General features: G+C 37.6%; 3 protein-coding genes across 3 annotated transcripts in view; 1 reads left to right on the top strand and 2 right to left on the bottom strand.

Annotated features, from left to right (window-relative positions):
- Nucleotides 1-2,158: 2,158 nt before the first annotated feature.
- LOC101302191 (UDP-glycosyltransferase 85A7-like) lies at nt 2,159-3,750 on the bottom strand. The gene is made up of 2 exons (XM_004305119.1): nt 3,258-3,750; nt 2,159-3,093 (listed from the first exon to the last, which is right to left on the bottom strand). Exons 1-2 carry the CDS (start codon nt 3,748-3,750, stop codon nt 2,159-2,161), a joined length of 1,428 nt encoding a protein of 475 aa, XP_004305167.1.
- Nucleotides 3,751-18,677: 14,927 nt separating this feature from the next.
- LOC101301896 lies at nt 18,678-21,790 on the top strand. The gene is made up of 6 exons (XM_004305118.1): nt 18,678-18,734; nt 18,818-19,353; nt 19,519-20,025; nt 20,451-20,958; nt 21,045-21,536; nt 21,611-21,790. Exons 1-6 carry the CDS (start codon nt 18,678-18,680, stop codon nt 21,788-21,790), a joined length of 2,280 nt encoding a protein of 759 aa, XP_004305166.1.
- Nucleotides 21,791-24,233: 2,443 nt separating this feature from the next.
- The window catches only part of LOC101301605 (UDP-glycosyltransferase 85A7-like), a 3,445-nt gene continuing 318 nt past the window's right edge, over nt 24,234-27,360 (bottom strand). Inside the window, exons 2-3 of the mRNA XM_004305117.1 lie at nt 25,328-25,723; nt 24,234-25,168 (exon numbers count right to left, since the gene is read on the bottom strand). Coding sequence (XP_004305165.1) covers nt 24,234-25,168; nt 25,328-25,723 — 1,331 coding nt within the window. The remainder of the gene's footprint in view (nt 25,169-25,327; nt 25,724-27,360) is intronic.

Here is a 27,360-nt window from a genome sequence, read left to right as displayed (position 1 = left end):
TTATATATATATATATATATATATACTGTTTTGAACGGATATTGGATTGGTTCTAACAGTGAACACTTTCAAATCGGAATAATTTCTCCCTTTTTTCCTTTTCTCCATTGGCCTTCATAAGACATCCTCGGTTAGCTATGTCTTACATGCGTGCTTCGCACAAAATATATACGTGCCTTCTGTGCTAAGTAGCCAGCAGCTGCCTAAACCCTAATCGATGGTGGAAGCGCCGGCACAGATATCCTAGCTTAATGATCTAATATTACAGTTGAAGATTTGGAACAAGATATGTTTTGCAGTAGAAGGAGATAGAGGGAATTCAAAGTTGAAACAAAATCGAAAAGTAGATAACATTCAAAGTTTCAAACATGCGCGGACATGAAGCAAAATCCAAATGGTCTAGTACACTGCAGAATGCAGACTGATCATCTTTCAGAGTACAACTGGTACAGTCGATCGGGTGGTTCGGTGAATAAGAAATTTACCCCAAGGAAAATGCATGAGGTATCAACATGCACTCGATCTCCATCAATTTTAATTTCTTAGTTATCCCTTTTTCACTGAATTAATCACCTAAGATCAAGATGAATGTAAGTCAAGTGTATATATCGATCTTTTTTTCATTAGCCAAATGCCTTGCTGATGCGCTCTTAGGCTGGTCAGGGTCGGGTGGTTTGTTCACTTGTTGTAGGAAAAAACCCAAAAGAAATTGCATGAGTTTGGAATTTGCTATATATATGCGCGCGCTATGCAAATGCTGAATATTACTAGCTTGCTCGTCACATAGTTCTTACTTGTTGGAAATTAATTTCTTGAGATTCAACTAAATTTTCAGAGATCGACTGTATTATATTTCACTCATTCTGTTGATCAAATATTCAAATTACAAATAAACTATTATTATAAAATCCAAACCAGCTACCCGTGTGCATCCATGTAAAAAGTTATCTCATTTATCTTGTACGATAAAAGCTCTAGACGTTAGCCGTTAATTAAAATTGGAATCTCATTTCATAAACCTTCATGTATTGTACGTTACAGAGTATTACAAACAACTGTTTTCTATAAGGTAATTAAGCATCCATGCTTTCAACAATTAATTCAACACCTCAAGGTCTTAGGTTTGCCACCGCCCCATCGATCCTAAATAATTCAGAGTACACATTATATATGCTAGATGATAGACATTTATACATCGGTAGGATGATAGACAAACAAATAAAATCTACCAGCTAGGAGCAATTAATACGGTATATGCTTGATTAGCTCCATCACTTTATCAGAAAACCAGCTATATATTGTGGTAGGTTAGCTCAGTGACAATGGAGGTCGACAGACGACAGGAGATCGAGAAGTGGTGGATGGAAATCCAAAGGCGCAAACAATTGTTGGGGGAATGACACCAAATTGAAACACACGAATAGCACCGATATTGACACCAATATATATATATATATATATATATATATATATATATATATATAGACACACACCGTTCAATTAGAGTATTTCATTAAATGATATATATGCATGGCTCTCCCAAATAGATTGACAACCGGTGAGCTTTAGTTAAATTTTTAAAAAGATGATTCCCCGGATAGAAATAGTGGAAGGTCGATAGATCCCAGTTTCTGATGATAATTACAACCAGTAAACAAAATAATTACAAATTAACAAATGGTACAGTGATTCACTAGTCATGTGTTTGGCTAACCATACAAAATTAAGAGTAATTATTCCTTGTACCTGGAACACCACGTGACACTGCCATGTGGTGTACCCGGCCAATCATATAACTCATATTCATGTGGAGACTAGCAGGGGTGGGAAAAAAAAGTAATTAAATACATCAATCAGAAACAAGAGTAATTATTCCATGTACATGACCAATCATATAACTCATATTCATGTGGGAACCAGCAGGGGGTGGAAAAAAATAAATAAAAGTAATTAAATACACAAATAAAAAATAAAGATAAAACATTTAGACCAATAAGATTAAAAAGAAACATAAGACACGTGGATGTTTCGGATACAAATAATAATTTCCCCAAAAGTACAAAATTAACAAGGGACAAATTAATACAATGAATAAAACCCAATTTAGAATTACCCAATAAGGATTGAATAACGTGGAACCAGCTTAACCCTAACCCGCTCACTGCTGTGGTCTTGTATGCATATTCCTAATGTCTTGAATTAGCATCTCCAAATTATGGTTTGAAGATCCGCCTTTCACAACACTATCACGAGCCACTTTTGAAATTACATCCATTGAGCTCTGGATCTCTCCCCTTTTAAACTCCATCAACATTCTTATCATGGTTTCAATCTCCTTTCTGTCACAGTTTTCTTTTAGTTGAAGACCAATCTTCCACTTCTCACTCACTGTTCTGCTAATGATGTAATGATCCCCTAAATTAGGCCAACAAATCATCGGAATTCCTGCTACAATGCTCTCTAGGGTCGAGTTCCATCCGCTATGTGTCAAGAACCCTCCCACTGACTTGTGAGCCAAGACTTCCTCTTGTGAGACCCAGTTCACTATGTACCCTCTCTCTTTGGTCCCTATTTCAAGCTCCATAGGAATCGGGTCTCCACCTAAACCCGAAGTGATATCGGACCGTATAACCCACAGGAATGGATGCCCACTGTTGATCAAACCATACCAGAACTCTATGATTTGGGTGCCCGTCAAGGTCACTAGGGTTCCAAAGCTGACATAGAGAACCGATTTGGTTGGCTGAGAGTCGAGCCATGTCATGCAATTCGGATCCCCCTTCCAAAGACCGCCGTGGGATGCTAAGGATCGTGAGACGTCGCCGATTTGAGAATGTAGGAGAGAGTGGAGAGGGCCGAGAGTGTAGATTTTAGGGAACATGTTGGCCATATGAGACAGACATGGAGCGTCAAGCTCGTAAATGGTGTCGAGGATTAGAGTCGAAGCTCGCTTTTGTGTCTGAGTTTCGTGGATGGCAAATTGAAGGCCAGGATGGTTCGACTGTTTTACTCTGCAAAAACCAGGTAAATCTACACGTCGCAGAAGGCCTTCCATTCCCGGGACGCCGGTAATTTCCACATTCATGTCGTCATCTGTTCATAAGATATTATACGATATGTTTAAAACTCAATCAAGTGAGTAAACTAATTACTATTGTATCCAAAATCATCTGGCTCGAATATATAGATCAGATGCAGTTCATGTATGCAAGCATAGGTTCGATCGGATTCAAATAAACTAGAAGATCGTTAGTCACCTGGGAAAGGAAGCTGGCCTTGTTCTATGAGATTGGGGAGACAAAGACAAGTCCACATGTAACGAGTACATGGAACATTATAACTAAATATAGGTAACCCCAACTCCTCTGCAACATCAAAGGCAAAAGTCACAAGTCCATCTGTAATAATACATGTCGGCGCCGGTAGCGCAACACCGTTAGCCTTAAGGGGTGACTGGAGTAGCTCCTTGAAATGAGGCTTAATCGACGTCTTCAATGCGATCAACAACTCGCTGCCCAAAGTACGCGGGTGCTCAAGGGGGAGACCGTCCGAGATGGACTCGAAATTGAGGGTGGGGAAGCGGGCGGAGAGGGCAGGGAGGTTGGCTAAGCGGTTGTGGTTGTGGCGGGTGTTGACAAAGGTGACATGAAGGCCTGCATGGCAGAGAAGCTCTGCTAAGCATAGCAATGGTTTGATGTGGCCTTGTAGTGGAAATGGAAAGATCACTACGTGAGATTGAGATTTCTCCATTGAGCTAACAAGCTTCTTAAATTGATGGATCTACTTTACTTTCGATTCTTATGGCTTGGCTAGTAGGTTTGTGGGTACTGATGCATGGAGAAGGTGGACATTATATAGCCACTATAGATAAGCTGCTACGTTTTTCCTCTGGTCATGTCTCTAAAGTTTTACGGAGTTGAAAGGTTATATTTTTGACAATTTCTTCGATCGGTTCATCATACGTAGAAATGGTAAAATCCAAATGCATGCGTTACGTGATTATTTTGGACACTAATCCTAAACATTACATGCGAATAAGTATTATATATCGAAATAGTATTGCGTACCTGACCAATGGCGGACGCAGAGGGGGCGAGTGAGTGAACTTTTTTTTTGGCCAGCAGCTTCATATGTATGCCCAGCATTTAGTCAAATCTGCCCCAGTCATGAGTCAAAATATTGACACATAAATATAAGTGTAAGAATCTCCCACCTCACATTAATTAAACAAAGTTTAGGTCCCAAAATTGTGTCTTGTTGTTACCGGAATGATTCAAAATATGTGGCTTACCAAGATCTGTGATTAAAAATTGGAGATCTGAGAGGAAGAAGAAATAGACAATGAGCTGTCTCTAGAGGTTCCTTACTTCCTCAATATTTTTGCCCCCACTTACATATCTCTCTGCGTCCGGCCACTGTACCTGACCCAATAATTTTTAAGTTTGGTTTGGAAATATTCCTATATTCAGTCAGCTTTCAAACTGCTGAATAGAACTGATCAGCTCATGAGCGATAGATAATAGATATGGTTGTCGCTTATGAGAGCCTTGGATGCATATAGAATCTGTTTGATGCAAGCAGTTGAAGATGCAATAGTTTGGTCAAGATCGCACACCTTAATCTATTACTAGCCTTGATGCCTGCGCTTCGCGCGTGCAAAAGGACTTTCATTCAAAAACTTATCGTTTGAAACAAAAATCAAACAATCAACTATTGGTAGTAGAGTTCAAGTCCTTAATCAAAACCCAGAAACACAAAGGTCTAAGACAAATAAAAGTAGGTAAAGAGTAGTCCAGAGGATTCGTCAAAACTATGTTGACAAAGTTTTAATTTGATTCATCATAGCAAATTTCATCACAGTAGCTACAGCTGTATTGATGACCGAGTGATGATAAGTGAGCAAATCCCCTCTCAATATTGCTTTCTCATTACGTGCTTTTATTGGTCTTCAACAAAAGAGTAGTTAGAAGGAAAAGACATGTAGATTGGATGCAAACATCGATATTAACCAAAACATTGACAAAAAAAAACTCGAAAAACCAATTTCATTCACTGATTTCAACACAAACAACATATAGTGCATAACACACAAATCTCATCAGCAAATGAAAATCGGTTCCCTCCTCAATAAGTATGCCATTAGAAATCACATAACTAAAGTAAGGTTTGGCAAGTAATTGTATGTAGCAGTAATAGTTACACCCAATCACACAAAACACAAACAGATTAGCTATACACATGAAAACCAACTAAACAGATTAGCTATGTAACATCCACAGAAATGGAACACAACACACACAATAACCTACAAACCCAACCTAAATTCCAAACCACCCGCAGATACATCCACATACACACACTCATATGCACCACCTGGAATTGCATGCACTGAAATTTAAAACTCAAATCGCACTCAAGATTCAATCTTACCTAGAGCTTAATCTCTCAGAAACGTCTAATTACTCGACTGGATCCTCCGATTTCAACTTCTTTCCCTTCTTCCTTTGCACTCTTCGCTCCGTGTGCACCTTTCAAATCAGCCGAGCTCGCCCGACAACGAAGAGAAGTAAAATTTCAGCCTCATACTGTATTTCCGCCACCTTTAGTGATCTTTCACATAAGACAAATTGATGGCTACTCAGAATGTAGGTACAACTTCACTCAGACACATACATGAGCATGTTGTTTGCAAGAGTCAGCTAAATCCCAATTAGGTAGTATTTCTCTAGTTCAGCAATTATTCAAAAAAGTTCAAACCTCTGAAACAAATTAATTGAAATGGTCAGATAATATTGATGCAACAGTATACTCTACATACTTCATTGATACTGATTTCCATTGATGCAACAGTACATATTTGTATAATCCAAATTTATTAAGCTGACAATACAACAATTGGAATTATGAATTGAAAGAGGGTGGCACTGATGTCTATTGTCTTACTCTTCTTCCTCTTCTTTCTCTGTGTCTCTCAGTGAAAAACAAAACAGAAGGATTAAACCGAAACAGGTGGCAGCGGTAGAGAACGACAACACAGAAGGACAGAACTGAAATAACGATGCAAATAGAGGGGCATGACTCATAAGGGTTGGGTACTGTTCCGTGAACAGTAATCCCCCCGCTTCGATCGCTTAATATATACAGATAGGTATAGACTTTTTTTCGATTAGGTTCATATATAGACTTTATCATACGTATTCGGTTCAACTTTGAGGAAGAAGAGGTATCGATCACTAATACTTGTGTTGCCAGAACTTTCAGCGTAAAAGAAAAATGTGTAAAATTATATTATACGAACTCATAACAGAAGTCAGAAGAGATACATGAAGCATGCCACTGGGTCATTTTCCAATTTTCAGATATTTAGCGTAGTACTAAACTACTAATTCCACATATATTTCGAAAATGATCATTAATTCCACAAACATTGTAAACTGTAAAAGTCCCTAAACTGCAAACTACATCTCATTAAACATGAAGAATAATGGATGATGTGTACGTATAATACGTTCCACTCTGATTGATTTCAAGTTTCAACTCATATAAAACGTAACAAATACCCAGTCATATATGCTTCAATCTTAGAATTGTAAGCATAACAGGTTCAACACACATATATATATGGCAAATCTATATTGAGCACGTTGAAATAATACCTTCGGTGTTGGTCATCTACCGTTGTCCATGATTTTAGTCGCGCAATTCTACAAACATAGATGACAGTTCTGATCTGGACAACCCAATCAACATCCCCACGAAGAAGTTTGTAGCTCTGTCTTTCTTTTCCTTCTAATTTCAGTGTGAGAATACCTGAAGGATTGTTGATCTTAGTCAATCCCCACGTACGTTAGTTCTGTGTATATATATAATTGGGTTCGATAGAGGGACAAATTAACCATATATATAGATATGTTGCACTACAAGTCTACAACCGTACCACAGGTGATTTTGTGTATTGATATATTACTTGAATATCATTTTACTTAGATTGATAATGGTCATATATACCTCAATAGCGTAATGTTAAACCCAGAAATCCCTAGTCTTGACAGGCATCACAATCGTTGCATGGAGAAACCGAGAAAGGGTCCAAGCTTGCTAGCTAGGACAGTAGGACTTCTAGGTTGAAGACAAAAGCTGGATGGACTTCAAATTTAACCAAAGTGAAAATTAGTAGTCAAAGTTGGTGAAAATCGTAGGCTTCTGGTCCGCTGCAGACTGCCAAACTCAGCTCTCGTACTGGTGCAGACTGCAGAGGAAATAAAAAATCCTCTGTTGTTTATCAACTTTGAGAGATCTTTGAATTCACAAACAATGGCTCATTACATTGGTCCCAAGGAGAAAGAGATAAATGAAGCAGTTTGGCTGAAATCTCTCTGCGAAAGAGAAAGTGAGTTTCTGGCATACCATGAATACCAGAAAGAGAATCAAATCACTGGACCGTGATAATCAAATTTCTGAATCAGATGTCCTGATTATGAAGACTGTGTAGTCGGATCCAGCTAGCTAGAAATCAAACAGGGAGGACCTTGAAGTAAGTTCTTAAAAGCAAGCATAGACATAGAAACTTCATTGTCACTGAAAAAATATATAGGAAATTAAATTCAAAACATCATGTTTCCATTTTCATGCAATGTAAAACTGCAAGATAAAAAGTACTACTTCTCTTTCCCTCTCAGAGTTTAGTCACCTCTCTGAAGCTAGCTGTGCGTGTTGTTTTACTCCAATTGAATTCCCTCACCAGTGATTGTTATTAATGTTTCTTTAACCCTCACCTAAATTCACAAGATGCTCTCCCACTATAAGAAGTACGTACATCATACCAGCTGAGCTGAGAGATCAAACATTCAAACTCCATCCAGATATTCCAGATCAAAAGAAAATGGCGTTTTTCAGGAGATTGGCAAAGCTGTTCTGCTACTTCATCTACTTCAGCTCCTTTATCACCGTAGCCAACACTCCTCAAGCCGTCTACTTTTCTCGGAAGGCAACATGCAGCACCCGTCTCTTCGTTTTCGAGTTCCTCAAGGCAGTGGCATTTGCTGTGGTATTCAGTGTCTACCGGATCTGCTTCTTCCGGGAGGATTTCCCTCACGCGGAGGTCCGGGTGTACATGAAGGTGGCGCTGGTGTCTCTTACCTTGACCAACCTCTTGCGCTTGTTCTACGTTTTACCGGCAAACGACTTCTGGATCGTGGTCACCGTCTCTATCTTGGCTTTGTTCATCACTAGGGATCTGCTCAACCCCCGCCACCTCTACTAGCTCGATCATCTTTCTTTTCGTAGCTCCAAGCCTCCAATATCGTTCTAAAACTAGTTCTAGACTTCTAGCTAGTTACGTAAGTACTTTCGATTTCTCTGTGTAATGCGGTTGCCTGTTTATATTGCAAGCTAGTTAATTAGGGTTGTACGAGTTCTTCACTTTCAGTACTAGTATTGTTATGTATCATTTTTCTTGCGAGTTCATCTTTCTCAATTTTATTAATCGTCTAGTCATCGTATTCAATATTTTTTGTTCGGAGTACTTAAATATCATGAACAGGAAGCTCAAGGGTATAAGTATGACCCCGTTTTCTCTTATTTGATTTTATAGTTTGCCAATAATGTGTTAGACATTTCTTTAATCACCCTCTACTGAAGGACGATCTGGAATTTTCAAGAGAGAATAATGAATGTGACGAAAATAATGGAAGGATTCCCTCCAATTTTATTGTAGCTCCAAGTTCTGGGTTGAAGATTCACGCCTCTGCCAACACTAGCACGAACAACTTTTGAGATTGCATCATTGAGCTTTGAAGCTCCTGCTTGGATTTCATGAACAACTTCCTTACCATAGCCTCAATGTCCTTTCTTATCCATTGAGCTTTGACATATGCAGTATTAGTACAACCCTGAAACTATAGTACATAAACTATTTGATGATGATGTCAAACTTAGCAAGGTAACCTCATACTGTCATGCATGCATCAAATCACAAGTTTCTCAGGTCTTGAATAAGTTTCTCCAAGTTATGATACGAAGATCCACTTTCACTAACAGAAGCTCGGGCCAATTTTAAGAACCGATCCACCGACCTTGTAAACACCTCTCTTTCTTCACCTCCCATCTAGGCTTTGATCATCCTCTCCACCGTCGATCTATCACACATGTCCTTCATATCAATCCCAATCTTCCAAACCTCCCCAACCCATCTACTATTCACCTGCTGGTCCGCTACTTGGGGCTAGCAAAGCATTGGGACTCCGGCCCAAATTGCCTCCAGTGTCGAATTCCACCCGGTATGGGTCAGAAACCCACCAACAGCTTCATGGGCCAGAACCTCTTCTTGCGGAGCCCAGTCCACAATAAACCCACGTTCTTTTGTACCCATTTCCAACTCCGTGGGGGTCACGTGACTCGCGTGCTCTCCTTCGTCACTCAGCACATCCGAGCGCATGACCACAGAAAATGGGACCCGCTATTAACCAAGCCGTGCCAAAACTCGAGCAATTGAAAATGAGTTAGCTTCACCAAGCTCCCGTAGCTAATGAAAATAACGGATCCAGGCCTTTGGGAGTCTAGCCACGTCATGCAACTACAGTCTTCTCGGCGCAAAGAGGCGGCCGCTGCAGTGGAGGAGGAAGATAGGTCGTCATCACCAACACGGGATTTGAGGAGAGCAAGCAATGGTCCGATGGGGTAAATTTTTGAAAATTTAGAGACAATGTGGGAGAGAACTGACGATTTTAGGTCCTCAAACGGGTTGAGTATGAGACAAGAAGCTCGAGTTATGGCTATGTGTTCTTCCATAAAAAATTTGAATATCGGGTGGTCAGCTGGCATTCTACATATACTTGGTAGATCTCTTCGTCGCAAAAGACATTCTTTCACGGGAACTCCGGATATTGTCTTATCCATGTCTTCATCTGTCAGAGTAATTAAAAATGTGAATTTCCTTAGTTTATGTCATCAACATATATAGAAGTTAGAAACAAAAATAAGATAAATCTAATCAAGGTTAACTTTTTGTGACAAATTTGGTGTTAAGATATATACCATCTAACTATAGGGCTAATTTTAGAACTTTCAAAATTACTTTTAATCTAAATAATATAGATATTTTTCTCCAAAACTAATAAACACTTCATTATCAGTTATAATCATTCACAGATACATCTCTCATTATTATCATAGATTTGACAAAATTTCTCAACAAAAACTTGCACGCGGTGGACCATTCTCCGCACACTTTTGGTCTACAGTAAGGTAAAACATCTATAAGGGCGAAGCTATGTAAGGGCTAACAGGGGTTATGACACCTTCTAAGTTTTGACTTGTATATGTGTGCCTTGTTCCTAAGTTAGTGACTAGTTCAAATAAGTTCATCCTTGGGTTAATAACATATAATGACACGCTCTATTTATAATCTCTGACTCAGCCATTGAACATCGATGTTCTATGGAACGTTTAATCTCAAGTTTAAACCTGCTTGGGTACCCTATAAGTTTTGTTGATAGACTAAATCCATTGTTGTAATAAACAAAGACTTCAGGGCACCTATTATAGATGACAGGACTCGTTGTTTCAACATGGTAGCATTAGTCTCTAGCTATACGTGAGAGGTTCTGAAGATCTTAATTACTTATTATCATAAAAACTTGTTGAAGGGAGGATACTATAGCGCGAATTGTAACAAAATACGTGTTAAAGACGTTGATGATAATAAACTCCGAGAAATAAAAAGAAAACAAGCTCAGTTGATTACTGACCTCCGAAAGGCATCTCAGCTTCTTCAATCAGCTTGGGGAGGCATAAGTAACACCAGACGCTGCAGGCGCCGCTGGTGCGGACGGCAATTACTGGAAGTCCAACCTCCTCCGCCGCATCAATTGCGAAACACATGATCCCGTCCGTTATCACACAGCTCAATGGAGGCAGCTGACCAGCACCATCGCCGACGACGTCACTTATGCTGGTGAGGGAGACCAGGAGTTGATGCAGGAGCGGCGCAGTTGTGGACCTCAAGGACGTGACTATGTCCAAAAAATAAGGGACAATGGATCGTGGATGATCGGAGGGGAGGCCGTCGGAGATGGAGCGGAAGTGGAGAGTAGGGAAGCGAGCGGAGAGGGCTTCGCGTCGGGTGAGATGGCGGTGGTTGTGCTCGGTGTTGACGAAGGTGACGTGGATGCCTGCATGACAGAGCAGCTGCGCCAAGGTTAGCATTGGCTTGATGTGTCCCTTGCTGTGCTTGTCATTTCTCATGCTTCTCTTCATTTACGTTAAAAGCACCGACGTGGAATAGTAGAAAGCATACACATGCCAATCGAGAGAAGTTACATGAAAACGTATTACGTATCTGATCGAGTATAACTGCAAGTTTTTCATTATAAGGATTGAGAAAGTTTCTCATAGATTGTAAATTTGATTGACATATGAGATCATAAAAAAACTGCTCGAGAGAATAAGAAGTAATTAAAGAACGTAAACTTAATGATTTTTTTTTTTTTTAGTGCGGCTATTAAGATCTCCAAATTTGCTCAGTATATCTCTCATTATCTCTATACCTCCATTTTACTTTTAAATATAAGCATTTGCTCATTAGGCCTCCCTTTCAAATTTCTAAAATAGTCTTGTTTATGTAATTCACATATATATTAATATATTACTGAATACACCTCTCTCAGTATACCTCTAATTCTTTTTGTCTTTTTTCTTTTTGCATGCGAACATCCATTCCCGACTTCCATTCTTTAATTTTTTTTTCTTTTTTCTTTTTAATGCAAACCTCCATTTCCGACCTTGATTTCTTGATTTTCCTTTATTTTTTTGTTATTTTTTTTATTTTTGCATAAAATGTCACTAGACATTCATTTTTTGATCAAATTGTAAGAAATAATTTTTAATGACATCAATTTTCGAGAAAAGTTAATTTGAATCATGAAGAATATTATTCTCTTAAAAATAAAAATAAAAACAAGGATCGTGTCTCCAATTTATTATCGATCATCAAAAGAATGTTCGTACATGAATTATTCTATATTTTTGTTACTTTCGTATTTCTATTTTACATATACTATTATTTTTTGTAAGTTTATATTTTTTGTTTTTATACCTCATGATGATAAATTATTTTAATAATTGATAGATTATAATTTTTGTAAAAATAATATGATACTTATTTTTTTTTATTATTATTATTGATAGATCATCATTTTTGTAAAAATATTTTTTCACTTTGTATATGCATGTGACATGTAAGTGGTAAAACTAGAAAATAAAAATCAATAAGGAAAATAATAAAATGTAATCCATTATTATTGAATTAGAAAGTTTAGAGAAAATAAATGTAATATTACTTTTTGTTTAATTAATGTCTTTAATGGTAATTGTGTAAGAGGATAAATATGTCATTTAATAATTCATAATAGAGTGAGGTTAAGTGAGCAAATTTAAAGGTCCCAATAGCCGCACTCTTTTCTTTTATATTTGCTGACTTTTTAGTAGGAGAGTATGGATCATTTTTGAGCAGCTACCTAGCTATTCGTCTCACTTGAGGGGAAGAAGCTATTATAACAGACCAAGGCTGGAGTGTATAAATGACCAAATTCAGTCAACTTGTTCTGTTATATCTTTTTTTATTATTATTATTTTGAGTAAATTGTTATGTTATATCTTAAATTCAATGGATAAATTCAAGTACATGGATGAATCACAATCTAATAAACAAAAATACTCAAAATTTGAAATAGAATCCGGCCGAATTGCGATCATAACATCAAACACCTTTATACGGTTTGTTACTAGCCATTGCAAATTTACAACACCAAATTACAAACTACAACGGGCTATTCATCAATGGACTATGACTTAAACGAAGTTGGGCAATCAAACCAGAAATGAAATATGAAGTCGTTTGATATGAGAAACGAGAGCCAGCTATTTTATATGTAACAATGGTTTTCGAACAAGAACAAGACCACCTACTACGTCACGGCTAGGACCGTCAAAGTTTCATTGCAAGGTAGGAGCTGAGGAGCAATTCAAGATGGGAGAGGAGGAGGCAGGTATGTATCAAGTATTTCATAGAAGGACCAGATCCTAGTTCTGGACTAGATCCGGAGGAAGGGGTAGTTGGAAAAAGAAAGACATAGGGTAGAGAAGAAAACACATCAAAATCTATTCACTTGATATCCTAGCTTAATGGTTTATGATAATTGGGTTCCGATCAAGCTGAAGAAAAAGAGAGTAATCTCTGGAGAGGTTTCGATCGATGGAGCTAGTTAGGAATCATGAGTATGTGACTAATCGATCGATTAGTGTACATTGGTGATCGATGGAATGAGTGAAAAGAAAGAGAAGGGGGGAATACAAAAAGCCAAGAGCGAGCTAGCTAACTCTTTACAGTCAAAGATGCGGACAGAGAAGTTTGGATCTGCTCTCATAACAGGTTGGTTCAAAATGCATGAGTTTGGACCAAGTTAACACTTTCAAATCGGAATAATTTCTTTCCTCTTTTTCCTTTTCTCCATTGGCCTTCATAAGACATCCTCTGTTATCTATGTCTTACATGCGTGCTTCGCACAAAATATATACGTGCCTTCTGTGCTAAGTAGCCAGCAGCTGCCTAAACCCTAATCGATGGTGGAAGCACCGGCACAGATATCCTAGCTTAATGATCTAATATTACAATTGAAGATTTGGAACAAGATATATATGTTTTACAGTAGAAGGAGATAGCTAGAGGGAATTCAAAGTTGAAACAAAATCGAAAAGTAGATAACATTCAAAGATGCGCGGACATGAGGCAAAATCCAAATGGTCTAGTACACTGCAGAATGCAGACTGATCAGCTTACAGAGTACTACTGGTAACAGTTGATCGGGTGGTTCGGTGAATAAGAAATTTACCCCAAGGAAAATGCATGAGGTTGGACCGAATAACATGCACTCGATCTCCATCAATTTTAGTTTCATAGTTATCCCTTTTTCACTGAATTAATCACTTAAGATCAAGATGAATGTAAGTAAAGTGTATATATCGATCTTTGTTTCATTAGCCAAATGCCTTTGCTGATGAGCTCTTAGGCTGGTCAGGGTCGGGTGGTTTGTTGTAGGAAAAAACCCAAAAGAAATTGCATGAGTTTGGAATTTGCTATATATATGCGCTATATATGCAAATGCTGAATATTACTAGCTTGCTCATCACATAGTTCTTACTTGTTGGAAATTAATTTCTCGAGATTCAACTAAATTTTTAGAGATCGACTGTATTATATTTCACTCATTTTGTTGATCAAATATTCAAATTACAAACAAATTATTATTATAAAATCCAAACCAGCTGGCGGCCGTGTGCATCCATGTAAAAAGTTATCTCATTTATCTTGTACCATTGTACGATAAAAGCTCTAGACGTTAGCTGTTAATTAAAATTGGAATCGCGCATTTCATAAACCTTCAACATATGTATTGTACGTTACAGAGTATTACAAACAACTGTTTTCAATAAGGTAATTAAGCATCCATGCTTTCAACAATTAATTCAAGGGAAAATGTCTCTTTAGTACTAATTTAAACCTCTTATTTCCCATTCCAATGATAATATTTTTCATAAGCCCATTCCAATATAAGGTAATATTTTTTATGCCTAAATACACAAATCTTTATTAATGTCATAATAAAAAAATAATTTATGTATATTTTTAAGACAAGTTTACCCTCACAACTTCAACATATATAGAGAGAGAAAGTGGAAGAAAGAGAATACTTGGCCGGAACCTCACCGGACTCCGGTCATCCGCCGCCAAACTCCGGTTGCCGGTCGCCGGATTCCCTTCACCGGTTGCCGGAATTTTCTTCGGTCACCGTTATTAACCCCTAGTAACTAATATTTTCTCTGATCACCGGCAACTTAGTTACTGACCCCCAGTAACTTGGATTTTTTCCGGTCGTCGGATTCCGGTTACTAGTAACTCAATTACTAACCCCCAATAATTAGTTAGGACCCCCAGTAACTTGGATTTTTTTCTATCGCCGGATTTCGGTCACCAGTAACTCAGTTACTGATCCCCAATAATCAGTTACTGACCCTCAGTAACTTGGATTTTTTTCGGTCGCCAGATTCCGGTCACCAGTAACTCTGTTACTGACCCCCAATAATCATTTATTGACCCCTAGTAACTCGGATTTTTTTCGGTCGCCATATTTCGATCACCAGTAACTCAGTTACTGACTCCCAATAATTTGGTTACTGACTCCCAATAATTTGGTTACTGACCCCCAATAATCAGTTACTGACCCTCAATAATCAGTTACTAACCCTCAATAATCAACTTATTTCAACTTAATAGTACTAGAAAAGAAGAAATACCAGAAAAAAATCGAGTTAGTTATTGACCCCCAATAACTTAGTTATAGACCCCCAATAATCATGTATTTTCTTCCTCAAGACATACTGTTACTGTAGGTTTCTGGTAAATGACTCATTAGATCTGCTCTTTTACCATGCACCCTCACACGCTGGATCTACTCTCTTACCATGCACCATTCCTCACTAGATCTACTCCCTTTTCATGTACCCTAACCTCCTCCCTCACCGTATCCAGTCCTCTCTCACTAGATTTGCTTCACTCCCTTATCGGATCCACTTCACCTCCCTCACCATGCACCATCCTCGAGACGCCGACGCCTTCGATTTGTCTTTCTTGGCGGAGGCGGAGGCCACCCATAGACCTCAGTTTCGACAACATGTAAAGGCGGTGAGGCTAGGAGGAACGATTCCGGCCTCGGGTCGAAGGTACGGGTCAGGTTTTGCATCTATAGGAGAGAGAGAGAGAGAGAGAGAGAGAGAGAGAGAGAGAGAGAGAGAGAGAGAGAGAGAGAGAGAGAGAGAGAGAGAGAGAGAGAGAGAGAGAGAGAGAGAGAGACGANAGAGAGNAGNGAGAGAGAGAGAGAGAAGGGCAACGATGATGGTGAGGAGAGAGAGGGAGAGAGAAAGAGGAGGGCGGCGATGATGGTGAGGAGAGAGAGAAAGTAGCAGATCAAAACGAGTGGTGAGGGAGACGAGAGAAGATAATTATGGTAAGGGTACACATATATTTTTACTAAGAAACATTGAAATGGGCTAAAGAAATTATTTTTCATTAAATTGGGCTTTACAAACCTTGTTTTTTGCATTTAGGCATTTTCCCTTAATTCAACACATCAAGGCCACTGCATGCGTTTTTGAATGTGAGATCATGACTTGCCCATCGAGACTAAATAATTCAGAGCACACATTATATATGCTAGATGATAGACATTTATACATCGGTAGGATGATAGACAAACAAATAAAATCTACCAAAGGCGAAAACATTGTTGGGGGAATGACACCAAATTGAAACACACGAATAGCACCAATAATGACACCAATTTTTTTTCTTTTCTTTTTGATATTCATGCAAAAGCTCAGTTAATCTCGCATTATCCTTCACTGGACAAGGCAGAAGAAAAATAATTTCAACAAGATACCAATTGCATGGTTCATAAGTATTTTAGAGGGAAAGAAATTCAAGAATGGATGGCATAGAACCAGTGGCGTAGCCACATGAGAATGACAGGGTTCAAATGACCTCTCTCACTTTTCCATACAATCTAAGATAGGTTGATACAATCACCATTTTCATGCTTATATTACATAATTAGTGTAAAGTTTGACGCTTAGACTAATTAATATTACATGCTGCCTTACGATCATCTGAAAAAATGACTCAAAATATGAACGATCATCGTAGATATTTTATATATTTTTTATTCAAGTTGGTAAGGGTTGAGCGATACAAGCTACTCGAATGTAGAAAACACTAAATTTTGACCTTTTTAGTTTATTTTTCTGGTTACGCCACTGCATAGAACAACATCTTCAATCTCTAGGCATTTGCCAAAGGCTCAGATGGGTCTCCCGTAGTTTGGTAACATCCAAGGCAAGCTTATCCTCAGACACCTCAACACCCTTGGCAAGCATATCCTCAAGCACCTCAAGATCCTCGACATGCATCGCCTCCTGCTCAACCACCTCCTCCGTGTAGGTCTCCTCGAGATCATCATAGACATCGTCAAACTCACCATGGGCCTCAAGCTTGTCACATGTCTCCTCCAGCCTAGCAAGAGCCTCCATAAAATATTTCACTCCATAAACGGAGACGAGAACTTTTGGATGCATGAAGTTTGGAAACATGGATCATGTATACTATAGATATACTACCAATGGGTCTGACTATCTGAGAAAGGGAGTTGAGCTACTCTTTCATGGGTTCAGAAGGAAGATACAAGCCAGACGACACATGTCAAATGGATTTATTTTAACTTGATATCCTAGCTTAATGTGATGTATAAGTATAACATTATGGGCGGTCTCTAAGAAGGCATGCATGATTTGCAAGACGAAGATAAGTAAAGAGATTAATTTCATAAGAGATGGAGATGGAGCTAGGACAAGTAGAAGATGTTTATTCGGTGCCATGCATGAAGAAACAATGTGATAGATTAGCTAGGTTGTTCCTTCTCTGCATAAGAATGAAAGGAAGCAAGGAATATGTATATGTAATTAAGAGGGTCCAAGCTATAGGGGAGCTAGATTGAAGACTGAAGAGTAAAGGAGGAGGTGAAAATAAACAGTCAAATTTCAAATGATTTGGTACTCTGCAAACCGATCAGCTCAGACCGGTAAAAAGGAATCTGAAAGAGTACGGCTATTGGGACCTCCAGATTTGCTCAGTGTACCTCCACATGTTTTGATTTATTAGATTACAAATATAACCTCATATAAAATGACAGTAATAGACATTGAATTTCACACAAAAAAAAAATTGTACTCAGATTAGTATTCTTCGTATTTTTTTCTTCTTCAAGTTAACGATACAAAACGTAAGTCTATAAATGCACCTGAGTTCAACCATTGCTCAATCGCAAAGAACTACTACACCTAATGGAAGAATCTTCATTGATGAAGACGCAATCCTCTGTTTCAAAATCTTCAGATAAGGTATCTTTTCAATACTAATATAATTTTTGTTTCGATTCATGATATGTTCTTCTTCTTCTTTTTCCTCTTGATTTTCGTTTAGTTGAGGAAACGTCTTCTTCGTAATCTTCTTCCTCGTCTTGTTCTTCTTCTTGTGAATGAGTCTTCTCCTTGAGGACACGCTTCATGGAGTGGTGGTCGATGAGATTGGCATTCTTAAGGTTTTATTCTAGGTCAAAGTTTTATGGGTTTTAACTTTTTTTTGGGAACATTGAATTTGCGCGCTTCTCCCCTCTTCATTCAACCTGCACGAGATTGCCAAAATCTCAACGAGAGGAAACTCAATCTGGGGCCCAGACCTTTTGTTCTACACCAAATTCATACCTTCTGGCGCCCATACCTTTTCGTGCTTCTCTCCTCTTCATTGAATGAGCAGATGGATCTTTCTCTTATTTTTACCAAAAAAAAGAAGTTTTTCTGTTTAGCTTGTCAAGCCTAGAGCACACAGAGATAAGCAACTTGCCTATCGATATTAGGAGAACATAAGAGAAAGGGGCGCTTAATATTTCATCATATTTGCTTCATGTATACCTATTTTCTTATTATACATTCGGTCACAAACATCACTTTGCTGATTTTCAATCACTTACGACATATAGGATAGAGAAAATGGTGACAGCTTTACTCCAAACATGAAAGTTGAAGTTGATGATGTATTAGATCATACCACTCAATTTACAACTGATAAGGTAAATCATTTCTTCATTTCATTAAATACTGTAACTATATTAGCCAGCATATTTTTATTTCTGATTAGTTTATGTTTTGGTAGGTATTCGAAAGTAAAGTTGAGATGATTGAATGGACTCGTTCAGAAGGAATTCGAAATAATTTTGTGATTGTTATTCGACGGTCTGACTCTGGACAAATTGGCAATAAGAAGAAGAGACCTAAAGTAAGGTTTTGTTGTGAGAGGAATGGGCAGTATAAGTCATGTAAGTCTTTGAAGTTTGATACAATTATGGAAGAGTCTAATGTAGAGAGTGAAAAAAAGAAGCGGCCGAGGCTTACTGGTACAAAGAAATGTGGATGCCCATTCTCATTACGAGGCACTAACATTGGAAATGGAGATGATTGGAAGTTAGAGGTGGTTTGTGGAGTGCATAATCATGCTGCTTCGAAATATCTTCATGGACACTCATTTGTAGGTCGATTATCGGAAGAAGAAAATTCATTATTAGTGGATATGTCCACGAGTTTAATCAGGCCTAAGGATATTTTGACTGCCATCAAGAGAAGAAATTCAAAAAATGTAACAACAATGAAGACAATATATAATGCCAGGCAACGATACAGGGATCCTGCTAAGTAACTGCTAAGTAACTTGTCTGAGCACAAGTATATTGAGCATCATAGAAGTGATGGTGATCCTGGGAAAGTAACAGATTTGTTTTGGTGTCACCCTTACAGCATTGAGATTTTACGTACATTTCCACATGTACTTATTATGGACTGCACTTACAAAACAAACAGGTATCAATTTCCACTTCTAGAGATAGTTGGGATCACGTCCACTAACAAGACCTTCAATGTTGCATTTTGTTATATGTCCAAAGAGAAAGAAGACAATTATACATGGGCCTTGACTAGATTGAAGACATTTTTAGATGAGAAGTCTATTCCAAGTGTGATAGTAACTGATCGAGAATTGGCTCTTATGAATTCTATAGGTAATGTGTTTCCCAGTACTAGGCATGTACTATGTAGCTGGCACATCAACAAGCAAGTTGCAACTCACTGCAAGAAGCTATTTGAGAAGACAGAGGGATGGAATGCATTTTACAGTGATTGGCTGTCCGTGGTAAATTCTGAAACCGAAGATCAGTACTTGAATAACTTAAAAGTACTCGAGTCAAAATATAGCTCATTTCCTGCTGCCATCAATTATTTGAAAACCACTTGGTTGAACCAATATAAAGACAGATTTGTGGCTGCATGGGTAGATAATTGTATGCATCTTGGTACAACTACGTCTAACAGGTAATCTTATAAATCGCTTTTGTCTTTGTATTTTGTTGCATTTATTTATTATTCTATGTTAAGACACACTAAGTAACTGTGTTTTTAACTATATATTATTATTATGTATTAGGGCGGAAAGTGCACATTCAAATCTTAAGCGACATCTTGGTTCTAGTCAACTCGACTTCAGTGTGTTATGGGATTATATACACTCTTTGATGGAGTTACATCACACTGAAATAAAGGCATCCTTTGAAAAGAGTCTATCTTTTGTACAACATCACTTTAAGCATGCATACCTGAAAGAACTGATTGGTAGTGTATCAATTACTGCTCTAAACAAAATCGTACTTGCATCGACAAGGTAAATTCTCTTCCTTGTAGTCTTTCCCTTCATTTTTTATTTCATATAAGGTACACACTAACTCAACCATGGAATGTAGGGTTGATGCAGCTGAAATTAGTCTTGTCTCATGTGGTTGTGCCATACGCCGCACACACCAATTACCATGTGCACATGAGATTTTTGAATATCAGAATTCCTATCAGCCTATTCCAATAAATGCTGTTCACTCACATTGGAGGCGGTTAAGTGTAGGTAACTTTGAGGAGGAAATTGATCACCAAGAAAAACTTCAGCTAAGACTGCGATTGACACATTTGCAAAAATGGCTCGAAGAAAAGGATGATGAAACCAAGAGACAGGTCTTGTTGAAAATAGACGAGATTATAACTCCAAGTTCGACAATGCTTCAACAACCAAGTGAGAAGATTAAAACCAAAGGGCGTCCTAAGATCGACAGTAGCACTCGTCGTCTACCATCTGCTTTTGAGATTGCTGAAGCTAGTCTCATTCAAAGTCAGTCACAAGTACTATCAGAAAAGGTTAATGCTTCTCCTACGGTTGAATTGTCTTCAGCAAAATCAGACAAGCATCCAGAGACAAATCCAGTATGTCTATCAATTGTGATATATGATAAGTTAGTCAAAGTTTTAATTGCAACGGAAAGAGCTAATACATATTTATTTTTGTGCAGCCTATCTCCATGAGTCAAAACACTTCACGATTTAAGTTAACACAAAAGTATACATCACAATTCATTGTTGGCATGAGGCACTACATCTTAGGTTCATTTGATGTTGAAGATGATGGTAATTGTGGTTATAGAGTTGTAGCATCCATTATGGGATTCGGTAGGCGTTCTTGGAGAAGGGTGCGACTTGACCTAATGAATGAGCTCAAAAGTATGCCTCATTTGTACAGGGAACTATATGGCAGCGAAGACGGTGTTGAGAAAATCAAACAGAGAATTTACCATTCTGGATCCGCTGCACCGCGTAGAAAATGGATGTGTATAACTGATATGAGGCATCTGATCGCTACTTGTTACGGAGTTGTTGTTATAAACTTATCTGATGGACAGTGCCTGACCTTTCTTCCTTTGATGGAACACGTCCTTGGAAGATTTCAAAATCAAGAATTGCCTGAACTTGGAATTGGTTTTGTTAATGGAAATCACTTTGTGCAGGTAAGTACTATCATTACATCTTTATGCATTTGCTTAGTTATAAAGTCTAAACTAATCATATGCTTTTTTAATAGGTATCGTTGGTAGCAGGATGTCCATTACCACCAATTCCACCAGATTGGTACCGTCATGCTGATGACAAAGCAAAATCATTATACAGTAGATATATTAATCGTTTGCATCTCTATACTCAAATACCCCATCCAGAAAGAGTTACTACAGTTTCCGAGACTATCACACTTGAAGATCATTAGAATATTTTTTTTGTTATGTTGAGAATTTTTTTTATTAATAGATGCTTGGAATAATGTTTCATTAGAATTTATGTATTTTATTGCTTTGCAAATGCAATTGTTGTCATCGAAAAATCGTTCTTACAACTTGATCAAATAATAGAGGTTAATGACATTCTATATATGCAAAAAAAAAACAAGGGATTAAGGTTGTGAAAGAGGTTTTCATGCAAAAATAGAAGAAGAAAAAAAAAATTAAAGCAATTGAGGTCTGAAATAGATGTTTTCATGCAAAAAGAAAAATAAAAGTCAAAGTGTGGGAGGTCTAAAGAGCGCATAAAAGGTATAATGAGTAAATCATTGAAATATATATGAATAACAAATTTAAGGTTATTTTAGGAATTTGAAATGAGGTCTAATGAGAAAATCCTTGTTTTCAAAAATAAAAGGGAGGTGTAAAGAGACATGGAGGTACATTGAGCAAATCTGGAGGTCCTAATAACCGCACTCAATCTGAAATCCCAAACAAAATGCATGAGTTAGACTGAGGACCTGGTCAACAGTTTCAATCAGTTTAGTTTTATATTTTTCCTTATTTCTTTGCTATTTAATTATTGCAGATCCAGTGTGGGTCACAAACCGGCCCACAGTAGTGACCCAAGACCTCTTGTGACACCCAGTGTCCACTTTATACCAGCTTTCTCCGTCCAAAACTTTTCCGATGACTATTATGGGATGCTATTATGCTAATGATCGTGAGACATCGCCAAATCTGAGAATGTAGGTGAACAGAGACCTGGGGAAATACATACATATGAACATGATAGAGTAGAAGATAACGGTATAATGTCCCTAATGATAAGAAACTGCTTAGGTGCACCGTGCACTTGCATACGAAAAGAAATTAAACAGATTCTCAAATTGAAATGAAGAAAAGGTAATAATTTTAAGTAGATATTGTACGAAATGCGGTCGTAGCGAGCGTATTTCCTAACTAGCTACGACAGCGTGCCAATCTTGACCATAATTAATCAAATGTAAAGGACCGGAGCAGGAAAGTGATACTAGAAAATGTAGTACGACAGCGTGCCAATCTTGACCATAATTAATCAAATGTAAAGAACTGGAGCAGGAAAGTGATACTAGAAAATGTAGTACGACAGCGTGCCAATCTTGACCATAATTAATGAAATGTAAAGGACCAGAGCAGGACAGTGATACTAGAAAATGTAGTAATCAGCCTAGATGGAATTATTCATGGAACATAGACAAGGAAGTGACTGTCACACTCCAATTTCATATAGTTGAAGGAGAGTAAAGAACCAAAATGGTCTTTATCATGGAAATTAAACAAGAAAAATAATTTTCACACTCCACTTTTTACTAGCTATATAAAAGGAGTGCATGCGATAAAATATATTTATAGTCGCGATAAAATATATTTACAGTGAAGTTTCAGTGTTGAACTCACAAATTTAAAATGACAATCCATCTAATTATGTTTAGCAAATGTTATCGTAATATATTTAAATCTACGATTTTCTTTTATATATGACAATACATTCGAGACAAACGATAATCTTAAATCTTCAAAATAGAATAACAAACAAAATAATATGAGCAATTCTAGGTGAACCAACTTTCTAAACTCATCTAGAGCACAGGTTACGTGTGAGCTTGTGATATATACACCACCCAATTAGAATGTTTCATCAAATGATATATATGCATGGCTCTGCCAAATAGACCGACACGTATGATGAGCTTTAGTTAAATTTTCAAAAAGATGATTCCTTGAACATAAATGGTGGAAGGTCGATTTATCCCAGTCTGATGATAATTATAACTAGCTAGCAATTTACAAACAAAATAATTACAAATTAACAAATGGTATAGTGATTCGCTAGTCATGTGTTTGGCTAAGCATACAAAATTACAAGCAAGGAGTAAAATTTCGGGTATCGAGGAAATTTCTACGTCCAAAAAATGGATATTTCGATAGAAATATCAAAAAGTATCGATGTAGTTAAAGTTTTGAAAAAAATAAGATAGTTACATTATTAATAAATTTACATGTAGCTAGTTAACAAGTGTACAACTTTGTTGAGGTGGTTGGGGTGTTTCACTATCTCCTAGGTGAGCCGGGTTCGAATCCCCTCACCAATTTCTTCTCTTTTAATCAGAATTTTCGAAATTGGGCCTTACTTTGGCCCATTTTCAAACAAAAAATCGAGAATTTTGGGATAATTTCGAACATTTCGCTTAATATCGTGAGATTTCGAAAATCTCACATGATAAAACCTTGGTATAATAATTAAGCATCGGCATATGAGAAAAACGAAATTTTAACTCCTTGATTATAAGCATCACAAAATTAACAAGGGACAAATTAATACAATGAATAAAAATTTAGAATTAACCAATAAGGATGGAATAACGTGGAACCAGCTTAACCCTAACCCGCTCACTGCTGTGGTCTTGCATGCATATTCCTAATGTCTTGAATTAGCATCTCCAAATTATGGTTTGAAGATCCACCTTTCACAACACTATCACGAGCCACTTTTGAAATTACATCCATTGAGCTCTGGATCTCTCCCCTTTTAAACTCCATCAACATTCTTATCATGGTTTCAATCTCCTTTCTGTCACAGTTTTCTTTTAGTTGAAGACCAATCTTCCACTTCTCACTCACTGTTCTGCTAATGATGTAATGATCCCCTAAATTGGGCCAACAAATCATAGGAATTCCTGCTACAATGCTCTCTAGGGTCGAGTTCCATCCACTGTGTGTCAAGAACCCACCCACTGACTTGTGAGCCAAGACTTCCTCTTGTGACACCCAGTTCACTATGTACCCTCTTTCTTTGGTCCCTATTTCAAGCTCCATAGGAATCGGGTCTCCACCTAAATCCGAAGTGATGTCGGACCGTATAACCCACAGGAATGGATGCCCACTGTAGATCAAACCATACCAGAACTCCATGATTTGGGTGCGTGTCAAGGTCACTAGGGTTCCAAAGCTGACATAAAGAACCGATTTGGTTGCCTGAGAGTCAAGCCATGTCATGCAATTTGGATCATCCTTCCAAAGACCGCCGTAGGATGCTAAGGATCGCGAGACGTCGCCGATTTGAGAATGTAGGAGAGAGTGGAGAGGGCCGAGAGTGTAGATTTTAGGGAACATGTTGGCCATATGAGACAGACATGGAGCGTCAAGCTCGTAAATGGTGTCGAGGATTAGAGCCGAAGCTCGCTTTTGTGTCTGAGTTTCGCGGATGGCAAATTGAAGGCCAGGATGGTTCGACTGTTTTACTCTGCAAAAACCAGGTAAATCTACACGTCGCAGAAGGCCTTCCATTCCCGGGACGCCGGTAATTTCCACATTCATGTCGTCATCTGTTCATAAGATATTATACGATATATTTAAAACTCAATCAAGCGAGTAATAATTACTATTGTATCCAAAATCATCTGGCTGGAATATATAGATCAGATGCAGTTATTAATGCAAGCATAGGTTCGATTGGATTCAAATAAACTAGAAGAATTAGTCACCTGGGAAAGGAAGCTGGCCTTGTTCTATGAGATTGGGAAGACAAAGACAAGTCCACATGTAACGAGTACATGGAACATTATAACCAAGTATAGGTAACCCCAACTCCTCTGCAACATCAAAGGCAAAAGTCACAAGTCCATCTGTAATAATACATGTTGGCGCCGGTAGCGCAACACCGTTAGCCTTAAGGGGTGACTGGAGCAGCTCCTTAAAATGAGGCTTAATCGACGTCTTCAACGCCATCAACAACTCGCTGCCCAAAGTACGCGGGTGCTCAAGGGGGAGACCGTCCGAGATGGACTCGAAATTGAGGGTGGGGAAGCGGGCGGAGAGGGCAGGGAGGTTGGCTAAGCGGTTGTGGTTGTGGCGGGTGTTGACGAAGGTGACATGAAGGCCTGCATGGCAGAGAAGCTCTGCTAAGCATAGCAATGGTTTGATGTGGCCTTGTAGTGGAAATGGAAAGATCACTACGTGAGATTGAGATTTCTCCATATTGAGCTAACAAGCTTCTTAAATTGATCTACTTTACTTTCGATTCTTATGGCTTAATTTGCTAGTAGGTTTGTGGGTACTGATGCATGGAGAAGGTGGACATTATATAGCCGCTATAGGAAATATTCGTACAGTCAGCTTTCAAACTGCTGAAAGGAACTGTATCAGTGGCGGAGCCAAAGGTTGGTAAGTCTCAAGCCCAACCAAATTTTTTGGAGTTAAAAAAAAAAGAGATTTTCATATACACCCAATTTTGAAAAGTGGTTTTAAATAAAAACCACATAATATTCTTTTATGATAGACATCTAAAATGAAGCAATTATGATACATATTATGTCCTACTTTTTCTAAATTTTACATAATTACCACCATTCAACTATAACATATAAACATAATAAATAAACTTAATTGATGTTTTCTTAAATACCTTGATTATGAGTTTTTATTTTAACACTAACATTTTTAAATCAATTTGCAAGAATCATGCGGTTTTCTTTATTTTTATGAAAAAATTTAGGTGAAATGAATACATTATATGATCTATACATAAAGTAAAATATAATATAAATAAGATATCTGATTATTAGAGTAAAATAAAGAAATTTTATAGTGTTACCGTAAACCCTAATCCTAAGCCCTAAACCCTATACTATACCCTAAACCCTAAACCAAATACCCTATACCGTAAACCCTAAACCCTAAACCCTATACCCTATATCCTAAACCCCTGAACCCTATACCCTATACCCTATACTCTAAACCTATACCCTAAACCCTATTACCTTAACCCTATACCCTAAACCCAATTTTGGGTTTCTTCTTTTTAGATATATTATTATATCATGTCCTACTTAATAGGTACATTAGAAATGTAAATGTTCTTTCGATCAGAATGAGAAATGATATAATAATATACCTAAAAAGAAGAAAATTAATCAAAGAACAAGAACGTGTACCTTAAATTAGACATTTTTCGACTATGTAGAGAGACACTAAATGTGAGCTTAAGAATGAAAAGAATCATTCTATTACAAATGAAAAGAATCAATCTATTACAAATGACATACTTCTATATATAACATATATATACGCTCAAGTTAGTAATAACAAGGTAAGAAATTAAAGAATATAATTGATTATGATAAAGTTAAATCCAACTAAATTTTAGCTCAATATTTGAGTTTCAAATTGATGCTAAAATTGAGAAAGATACCAAATTTAGCTTTATATCGTCTGAAGGGCAAATCAGAGAAACTAAAAAATGAAGAAAATTATTAATTATAGACATATGCTCTATATAGTAAGTTTGCTTATGTGGAATGGGTGTAAAATGAAAGAAAAATATGGGTTTATCTTAAAAGAGGTCTAGTATTTTGGGTTTTTATCCTAGGTATATTGTTTTTTTATATATATCACTACTGGAAAATAGCACTTAGACGACGGAATTAAAAAATTCCGTCTCCTAAGTGGTACTTAAGCGACGAAATTTTCTACTTAAACGACGAAACAGTTTCCGTCTCCTAAGTTGTTCTTAGGAGAC

Source organism: Fragaria vesca, linkage group LG6 (genome assembly GCF_000184155.1).
Source record: "Fragaria vesca subsp. vesca linkage group LG6, FraVesHawaii_1.0, whole genome shotgun sequence".
NCBI lineage: Eukaryota > Viridiplantae > Streptophyta > Magnoliopsida > Rosales > Rosaceae > Fragaria > Fragaria vesca.
This window is presented reverse-complemented; position numbering and strand designations above follow the sequence as displayed.